Source organism: Scylla paramamosain, chromosome 7, assembly GCF_035594125.1.
Source record: "Scylla paramamosain isolate STU-SP2022 chromosome 7, ASM3559412v1, whole genome shotgun sequence".
Taxonomy (NCBI): domain Eukaryota; kingdom Metazoa; phylum Arthropoda; class Malacostraca; order Decapoda; family Portunidae; genus Scylla; species Scylla paramamosain.
Window position 1 is genome coordinate 29,453,116 of NC_087157.1, and position 10,502 is coordinate 29,463,617.

General features: G+C 41.6%; 1 protein-coding gene across 1 annotated transcript in view; it reads right to left on the minus strand.

Annotated features, from left to right (window-relative positions):
• The window catches only part of LOC135102322 (queuine tRNA-ribosyltransferase catalytic subunit 1-like), a 39,959-nt gene extending 29,457 nt beyond the window's left edge, over nt 1-10,502 (minus strand). Inside the window, 2 exon segments of the mRNA XM_064007364.1 lie at nt 7,828-7,888; nt 10,400-10,502. Coding sequence (XP_063863434.1) covers nt 7,828-7,888; nt 10,400-10,487 — 149 coding nt within the window. The 5' untranslated portion in view covers nt 10,488-10,502.

The window sequence follows — 10,502 nt, forward strand, 5'->3', positions numbered from 1 at the left end:
AGATAGTTCCTGGGGAGCATTTGTTAAGAAACATGCTTATAATGAGTAAGAAATTAATACATTGTTGTTGGACCGTGAACTAATGAAGCAAAGAGTGTTGGGATGATTTGGGTAAGTAGAGAATATAACTATCTGATGCAAGAGGTTTATGACTAAGGGATAAACCATGAATGAGATGGATGGAGAGTGAGAAGAGAGCATCTGGTGTAAGAGGGACATCTTTGCAACAAAGGATGGTTGCCTATGGTAGGGATGAATGGAAATCATTCTTAATACATAAATGATGACATGGCCTTGAGAACTTCCACCACAGTTTTCCTGCATCTTGTCTCATCAGCTGATTTATTCAGATGTGGGGAAGATGAGTCTATTAAAGTGCAACAAGGTTAAAGCAGTTGCTGAGTGTGCTATGCAACATACCTTTACAGAGTGGTGTAATGACTCAAATCTTCCCCTAGTGGCTAAGTGACAAAGATGACAGGGAAAGCATGAACAAATGAATGTAGACACCTTGCCTTGGTTACCCTCCTTTAAGGAGGATGTTAATCTGCTATAAAGATAGACAACCATCACCAACCAAAAAGGTAGATTGCTGAACCCATCATGTGTGGCTACCTTTATGTTCAGCAAAGTCCACTTAATACTGATTTACATTTCAGCAAATTTCACACAATTTAAAATCAGGTTCTAGTAGAATCAATCTATGTTACTGCAAAACTAATCCTTTTGTATTGCTTTAATTTTCAATATTTTACCTACTTGTGCAATTGCACATTTTGTGTTTACTGAATTTATCTGGTAAAGGTCAAGGGCACAAGTATAACAAAAAATTTTGTACTATATTTTTACAATGCTTTGTTTCTCATATCAATTCTCTTAGTCCCTCAACTATTGCCTGTCTTATTTGTACATGTACTTCACATTTTTCTATAACTTGGTACGTTATTTTTCCTTCGAAGAACAATCCCTCTGGACAAGGTTCATAATTGAGCAGACATTTTTTTTCTGCAATTGGACACTCACTCGTGCTTTTCCCTAAGATGGCACCAACTTGCTAAATTGCTCATATGGAACACCAGGCACTAACTGGCCCTCAAAGTCTAATGTGGCACTGAAACTTTCTTCTTGTATGCTGTGAAGCATAGCTTGAGATCCACGCCGAGGGCCAGCCACCACCAGTACTGCCCGCCCAACTGATGGAATTACTGTTTCTAAATGTGTCTGGTCCAACTTTAGCTTTGTATTGCAGTCCAAGAGTCGAACAATGGCAGCATATTTTCCAACTACCTCTTTCACTATCCCTTTTTGTTTATAATACTTTGATCCAAGGTCTTTTGTTACAACCTTCACTATGATATCCTCAATGAGCCATGGAATATCTCTTTTCTCCTCAGTAGAACTATTTGACTTTTCTTTTCCTAGTGTGGTGCTCTCTTCACGTAATTTCTTGCCTTTCATTTCTTCTTCCATAATCTCATCAAGAGCAGTACGCTTTTTTGTCTCCTTCTTGACCTTTTCTGCTTGCTTTCCTGCTACAATTTTCAGAGCATTGACACCCTCCAGGCCAGAAAGGCGAGGTCGTGCAGGGCCAGCCTTAAGGGTCAGACTGATAGTAGCCCCATCTTCACGTTGGAGTGCTGCTGCTGCCCCATCACCTTGCACCTTGTCCCCAGGATCCTTAGCGCGCCCAAGTTCAATCTGGCGTTGAATAAAATCTTGCATACGCTCCTCCTGTCCGCGCTCTGCCTTTTGACGCCGCTGAGCTGCTGCCTGTCTCCTGAGGGTCTCTGGGTCTCTGTCAATGTAGGTCACATACCACCCCTTTTCTGTCTCATCCACAACACAATGACCCTCCCGTCCCAGCCACTTTACAAAATCTGTGAGCGTTTCCCACTGTGTTGCATTCATGTGCACATGGTCACGGTCCTGAATGTATTCCTGGTAGACATTTGTTTGCATGTACACGTTTTGTACCAAACCTTCGCTTCAGCAGTCCCAGGTATCCCTCTAGAAACTCCTCCGAAAAACTGTCCAAGAAAGATTCAGGGTTATCAGCAAATAGAAGCAGCTGTCGCTGGTGACTCTCTGACATGGTGTGACACTTAAAGCCATTCTCATCACGGCACTGCTTCTGACACATCTGGCAGTACCAACGCAATTTCTGGAGCCCCTTGGCTTTCATACGATTGGCCAGGTCCTTAGGAGTTCCTTTCTCAGCCTTTCCCATCTTGCCTCTGATGATGCTCTTCTAATATTCAGAGTTGATGATGTCACATCTATACTCTGAAAGGTAGAGGTTAATTTACAGACTGACTACTCTATATTAAAAAGAATAAGTAAATAAATAAGTAAAATAAAAATAAATAAAAATACTTGAGAGCAGACAGAATGATGAAAGACAGACTCTTTGGAAAGTAATAAACTCCCTATATAGAGGTTTGAGTTTGCTAAATAAAACACCACTTTCTGATCCAGTAGTATTTTGCATGTGTTTTTTTGCTTTGCTTGAACAATGGTATGGAAATGGGAGATGATTTGTTATCTTCCATTTCTATATTCTCCTTGATCAGCTGATTATGTCTTACAACCAAGGACATTCCCAAAGTACTTGACACCAGGGGCAGAGCATTTGTAACCCTCCCCAAACCATGACCACCTCATCTCCTTGAGATAAATAACAAAAACTTGTTTATTGGTTGAAATCTTGAGTTATAAAAAAGATACATTTTCTTTTAATTTATTTGTTAATTAATTGTAATGTACAATTCATCTCTTTGCTTATATGTTTTAGATTTGAATAAAACTGATAATTACAGGATCTGGAGCCCTGATGCATGAAGCCCTCCATCCATGAGCCCTGATAAATTATACTCCCTCTACCTCCAAATATAATTCTGTCATATCCTGTGTGGTCTTAGTGAATGATAACAAGAAGAGATCTGAAGAGTAAGGAACTGAAACTAAAACCAAGATAATACTTTCCCTGACTGAAATGTGACTGGTAAAAGTCTAAAGACAAATTTCCTCTAATGAAATGGATTATGGATAAAAAGGCAAGTTGCAGACCTAAAAATAATAATAATAATAATAATAATAATAATGATAATAATAATAATAATAATAATAATAATAATAATAATAATAATAATAATAACAAGAACAACAATAATAATAATAATAATAATAATAATAATAATAATAATAATAATAATAATAATAATAATAATAATAATAATGATAATAATAATAATAATAGTAATAACAATAATACTCTAATTTTCTTTTCCTTGAAATTGTTTCCTGTTAAGCTAGGTCAATGTTTTTGACAGCTCTCCACCAGGCCCAGTCATGCACATCAATCATCCAACCACTGAGAACACAATCCAACTCCACTTAATGCTGATCCTAAGCCTAAAGTGTAGAGATGGCATCAGGAAGGGCATCCAGCCATAGAAACATGAGCCAGAATCAATAACAACAGCATTACTAAACATCAATAATAATGATAATAACTAAAACATATGCTGGAAAAATGGCAGAATAAGATGCATACCTGAACTATTATGGCACCCCTTGTCATTTGTCACCCTGGACAGACTTCCCCCTCCCCCCCTTCTACCAATCTGCCTTTGTATCCCCCTGCTTGTAACTCACATGTTCCTCATAACCTTCCAGAGCTCAGATATTCACAGATATTCATCACAAGATTTATAACCAAATTAAAGTAAGTGGTATGAGTGTGTCATGTATACATAATATTTAATTCCATTATGAATGATTGAAACTTGACACTGAACTATTTGTTTATAATTAGTAACAAATTAATCAAATCTTAGGTGATTATTATTTTATGCAACTCATATTATAGCATTTTCTGAAGATTGATGGGAAAGGTTTTTCACAATTATCATCAAGTATGTATTAATTAAAATCAACCAAAGGCTCATCTAACTCATGACTTTCTTAGCAGTACCAAATGCCCCTAAGCTTGAGAACCAATAAAAATTACAGAGATGCCTGTAGTGCAAGAAAAGCAGATGACTGAAGTAGTGGTGTATCTGAAACATTTGAGTGTGTGTGTGTGTGTGTGTTTTTACCTAGTTGTATTCATCTAGTTGTAGTTTATGGGAGGGGAGTAATCTCATAGTATCCTGTCTCTATATCTATCCAGTTTTGGTCTTAAAAGCATGGACAGTTACAGCATTGACAATGTCTTCACTGAGTTCATTCCATTTGTTCACACTTCTATGAGGAAAATTATACTTTTTGAAGTCTCTTCTACAGTTAACTTTCTTCAACTTCTTTCTATGTCCCCTTGTACTCTGTGTGTCTAAAGTTATAAAACATTCTTTGTCCACATTTCCCATACCATTTATCATTCTATAGATGTTTATTAAATCTCCTCTCTCTCTCTCTCTCTCTCTCTCTCTCTCTCTCTGTGTGTGTGTGTGTGTGTGTGTGTGTGTGTGTGTGTGTGTGTGTGTGTGTGTGTGTGTGTGTGTGTGTGTGTGTGTGTGTGTGTGTGTGTGTGTGTGTGTGTGTGTGTGTGTGTGTGTGTGTGTGTGTGTGTGTGTGTGTGTGTGTGTGTGTGTGTGTGTGTGTGTGTGTGTGTGTGTGTGTGTGTGTGTGTGTGTGTGTGTGTGTGTGTGTGTGTGTGTGTGTGTGTGTGTGTGTGTGTGTGTGTGTGTGTGTGTGTGTGTGTGTGTGTGTGTGTGTGTGTGTGTGTGTGTGTGTGTGTGTGTGTGTGTGTGTGTGTGTGTGTGTGTGTGTGTGTGTGTGTGTGTGTGTGTGTGTGTGTGTGTGTGTGTGTGTGTGTGTGTGTGTGTGTGTGTGTGTGTGTGTGTGTGTGTGTGTGTGTGTGTGTGTGTGTGTGTGTGTGTGTGTGTGTGTGTGTGTGTGTGTGTGTGTGTGTGTGTGTGTGTGTGTGTGTGTGTGTGTGTGTGTGTGTGTGTGTGTGTGTGTGTGTGTGTGTGTGTGTGTGTGTGTGTGTGTGTGTGTGTGTGTGTGTGTGTGTGTGTGTGTGTGTGTGTGTGTGTGTGTGTGTGTGTGTGTGTGTGTGTGTGTGTGTGTGTGTGTGTGTGTGTGTGTGTGTGTGTGTGTGTGTGTGTGTGTGTGTGTGTGTGTGTGTGTGTGTGTGTGTGTGTGTGTGTGTGTGTGTGTGTGTGTGTGTGTGTGTGTGTGTGTGTGTGTGTGTGTGTGTGTGTGTGTGTGTGTGTGTGTGTGTGTGTGTGTGTGTGTGTGTGTGTGTGTGTGTGTGTGTGTGTGTGTGTGTGTGTGTGTGTGTGTGTGTGTGTGTGTGTGTGTGTGTGTGTGTGTGTGTGTGTGTGTGTGTGTGTGTGTGTGTGTGTGTGTGTGTGTGTGTGTGTGTGTGTGTGTGTGTGTGTGTGTGTGTGTGTGTGTGTGTGTGTGTGTGTGTGTGTGTGTGTGTGTGTGGTGTGTGTGTGTGTGTGTGTGTGTGTGTGTGTGTGTGTGTGTGTGTGTGTGTGTGTGTGTGTGTGTGTGTGTGTGTGTGTGTGTGTGTGTGTGTGTGTGTGTGTGTGTGTGTGTGTGTGTGTGTGTGTGTGTGTGTGTGTGTGTGTGTGTGTGTGTGTGTGTGTGTGTGTGTGTGTGTGTGTGTGTGTGTGTGTGTGTGTGTGTGTGTGTGTGTGTGTGTGTGTGTGTGTGTGTGTGTGTGTGTGTGTGTGTGTGTGTGTGTGTGTGTGTGTGTGTGTGTGTGTGTGTGTGTGTGTGTGTGTGTGTGTGTGTGTGTGTGTGTGTGTGTGTGTGTGTGTGTGTGTGTGTGTGTGTGTGTGTGTGTGTGTGTGTGTGTGTGTGTGTGTGTGTGTGTGTGTGTGTGTGTGTGTGTGTGTGTGTGTGTGTGTGTGTGTGTGTGTGTGTGTGTGTGTGTGTGTGTGTGTGTGTGTGTGTGTGTGTGTGTGTGTGTGTGTGTGTGTGTGTGTGTGTGTGTGTGTGTGTGTGTGTGTGTGTGTGTGTGTGTGTGTGTGTGTGTGTGTGTGTGTGTGTGTGTGTGTGTGTGTGTGTGTGTGTGTGTGTGTGTGTGTGTGTGTGTGTGTGTGTGTGTGTGTGTGTGTGTGTGTGTGTGTGTGTGTGTGTGTGTGTGTGTGTGTGTGTGTGTGTGTGTGTGTGTGTGTGTGTGTGTGTGTGTGTGTGTGTGTGTGTGTGTGTGTGTGTGTGTGTGTGTGTGTGTGTGTGTGTGGTGTGTGTGTGTGTGTGTGTGTGTGTGTGTGTGTGTGTGTGTGTGTGTGTGTGTGTGTGTGTGTGTTTTGGTTTCACATGGTGCAATTTTGAAGCGATGTCCCTATTAAGAAGTCATAATGTCAAGTTAGATTTAGTTTTGAAATGTCTTTCATGGTTACATGAAAAGACTGAACAAGGCCAAGACACAAATGGGGAGCAGTTAGTCATATAAATTTAGAAGGGAAGGGGAGGACCAGTGCCACCCCAATAAAGAGAAATGTGTGCTTAGACTTAATTTTGAAATGCTCCTCTCTGTCAACTGGCCCAGAAACAGACAGCATACTGCAACTGACATGACTCTGAGGGAGTCCATTTTTACTAATAGTATTTGCTTTCCCTACCCTAAAACCCTGAAGCTTTCCTAGCAAGTCTCCAAGCTTGAGTAATGAGAGAGAGAGAGAGAGAGAGAGAGAGAGAGAGAGAGAGAGAGAGAGAGAGAGAGAGAGAGAGAGAGAGAGAGAGAGAGAGAGAGAGAGAGAGAGGAGAGAGAGAGAGAGAGAGAGAGAGAGAGAGAGAGAGAGAGAGAGAGAGAGAGAACTTTATGAATCTGCAGATTTAGTATATTTATGCTAAATAAAAGAAAAAAGAAAAAATAGATGTAGTTAGATGGGTGAAATGAAAAATGGAAAGATGGAAGCATGATAAAAACTTGAAGGATTGGCAAAGAATAGGAGTGAAAGAGATCAAACGGAGAGGAGCTGGCTCAGGCAGATGAAAAATAGGAATAGAAAACAAATTGACCCTTAGATGATACTGGAGGAGAACAGACTAGAGGTAGAGGCAAGGAACAGAGACCGTCAAACACTTCATGGTAGCAGCCATACCTCCCTTTGCTCCTTAACACTTTTCACAGATTCCCTCAAAGCCCTCCCAACTCATCTAATGCCACTCCCCGAGTCACACCACTCTCTCTGCCTCCAAATCCACCACCTGCTAAACCAACTGTCTACCACAAATATTGACATCCTCCTTCAATGGGTCCCCTCCCATATCAGCATTGTGGGAAACACCATGGCCGATAGAGCAGCAAACGAGGCCCACTCCCACCCCTCTCCCATAGACCTTCCCCACAGACCAAGCTGACTAGTAGACCTCATGGGTTGTTCCCAAGACCCCAGCCTGGCCTTCAAGACACTCAAGCACACCAGGTTCTTTCTCCAGAAGACTGGACAGCTCACCAGAATCTAACCAGATAACCTATCTCCTACCAGCACCTTCAGGGCACCACAGCCTGCAAGGCCCCCAAATCCCCAACAAAAATATGAAAAAGAACACTTCATGGTATAATGTGGCAGGTATAAAGAACAGAGACAAACTGAGTACATAATACTTGTATTAATAGCAGCAGATTAATGACATAGAAGGCTGGAGGAAGAAGTTGTGGGTATAAGGACTGCACAAGACAGACAAAGCAGAATGTAGGAATATAACAGAAAACTTCAAAATAGTTCTTGAGCAGGCATGGCTGAAATCTCTACAAGGACAAAGTGAGTGAAAAAAAAGTACTAAGTGACTATATTATGAGAGTAACTGTTATTCTGTGTAAGGTCCACTCCTGCCACATTTAATAAAGGTCATGGTAAATCTTACCAATAGCGGCTCCCTCTGTATTCTATTCCCACCCCTCTCCAGGAGTAGTAAACTTGGGGACCTGGTGGGAAAGCAGGGATTTAGGGTGGGGAATGCCAAAATAGGCCAAATTTGGTAAAACAATAAAAGTCTAAGAGGAAAACACCACATTTGGAAGAAAAACCTAAAAAGTAGTCAACAAACAAGGAATATTGCCCCCCCACACTAACCTAACCTAAACTAGCCTCCATACCCTGGATACCTCTTAAGGACTTTAACCTAACCTAAACTAGCTGGGGAGCTTCGTCCCCCATGGACTCCCCTTAAGGATTCTAACCTAAATTAACCTAACATTACCTAACCTAACTGAATCTAACATAATCAAACTGAACCTAAACTAGCTGCTGGATCCCTATTATGGACATTAATCTAACCTAATAGTACACCAACACACCACACTAACAAGAATGATTTGGAAGTACTCACAAAATTAAGATGTACAGATCCTGGGGTTCCCCACTGTAGCGCAGGAAAAAGTCAAGTAGACCCAAATCGCAATCCAAGCACCTGTCTGATGCCATGGCAAAGAAAGAACTGATGTGGCAGCTCCCTTGCTGCCTTTCATACCCTCATGGAGGACTACACAAGGACTAATTCCAAACTACACAGGCCAATTGAATTAGTGGCACTATGTGCAATACAAATGTGTCATGCATAAAGCTTTATTTGACTGCATATTAATATAATGGGTAGTCTGTTGACCTGATTTTATTTGACTATCCTTAGGCTTTTTATGTTGTTAACCATGATATGATTTTGCTGGACAAATTGCCACACCTGAGAATAGCAGACAAAGTTTCACTCTAGATTAAAGATTCTTTTACAGATAGGGTAATGAATGTAGTAGTGACCCACACTGAGAGTGTGCAATGGTGTACTTCAGGGGTCTATTTTGGGTCCCTACTTTTCTTACCATACATATTTATTTTATCAGTATCATTAGAGATTCTACCAAGATATTTGCTACTGACTTTAAGTTATATATCACTATCAAAGCAGTTACAAAAGAGGATGTACTGAGTGCAGTGTGGTCCTGCCAGAGGGGCATAAACACTCCTTCAGGTGTCAGAATCTTGGGGACTCACTTAATTCCTCAAAATGTAAAGCTTCAAGATTTATTAGAAATCAGGCTTTTTGGGCTGTGCTGGGCCAGGATGCTGGTTACCATATCAATAATATGCCTCTCCCATTTAAAATTTTTGTTATGGACCTGGGTATGTGTATTAATGATAAACTAAAATTTCATTAACAGGTATCCAATACAATACATAAAGCAGGTGGAGTAGCAACCAGTATTCTTAACTACATTTAATCATGATCACTCCTTCATGGTTCCTCTTTTCACCACCCATATATGTCCGTTAATGGATTTTTTTTATTTTTTATGTAGGGGGGACACTGGCCAAGGGCAACAAAAATCCAATAAAAAAAAAAAAAAATGCCCACTGAAATGCCAGTCCCATAAAAGGGTCCAAAGCGGTAGTCAAAAACTGAAAGATAAATGTCTTGAAACCTCCCTCTTGAAGGAATTCAAGTCATAGGAAGGTGGAAATACAGAAGCAGGCAGGGAGTTCCAGAGTTTACCAGAGAAAGTGATGAATGATTGAGAATACTGGTTAACTCTTGCGTTAGAGAGGTGGACAGAATAGGGGTGAAAGAAGAAAGTCTTGTGCAGCGAGGCTGCAGGAGGAGGGGAGGCATGCAGTTAGCAAGATCAGAAGAGCAGTTAGCATGAAAATAGCGGTAGAAGACAGCTAGAGATGCAACACTGCGGTGATGAGAGAGAGGCTGAAGGCAGTCAGAGGAGAGGAGTTGATGAGACAAAAAGCTTTTGATTCTACCCTGTCTAGAAGAGCAGTATGAGTGGAACCCCCCAAGACATGTGAAGCATACTCCATACATGGACGTATAAGGCCCTTGAACAGAGTTAGCAGCTGGGGGGGGTCAGAAAAACATGCGGAGACGTCTCAGAATGCCTAACTTCAAGCAAGCCTCATCAGCATAAACTTAAAATTTGTGATGCGGCGCAACACGAATCACGTCACTGTAACGTAACCATGCCTGACAAAACAAAACCACTACACACGTACTGTGTGTACAGAGAATATTCACCACCATATGCATAATTTAGCTGATCCATGAGGAGCTGCTGTTGGTAACATTAACCAAGGACGATAGTGGCGCGGGGCGCGGAGAGGGCACCACGCCCTATAAGAGGTGCAGAGCAGAGGTCACAAGAAACAGATTAGCACAAAGTGTCTGGCTTTGAACATTTCCTTGGTCCTCGTCTTGGTGAGATTTGTTGCCTTTGTTCTGCATCTGCCATTGGTCATCCGTTCATTTAGTAATTATTTCTTACAAGTTCCAACGACATACATGTGATGGGAGATGCATCAGTACGTGACTGGTGAGGAAAATTCCCACCAACTCAGCCAGAGTTATTATGCTGTCCTCACTTCAACACCTCTCCGTTGCCTATTAGGTTGAATTCTGTCTGAAAGAAATATTACAGCCAATCAAATTATATGTTTACCTAACTGGGTGAAGCAAGAAGCGTTGGTGCTCCGAACTTGCAGTGTTGATGATTGCATTCTTCGCACGGGCTCACTAAACACCACCATGTTCACCTGTGTATC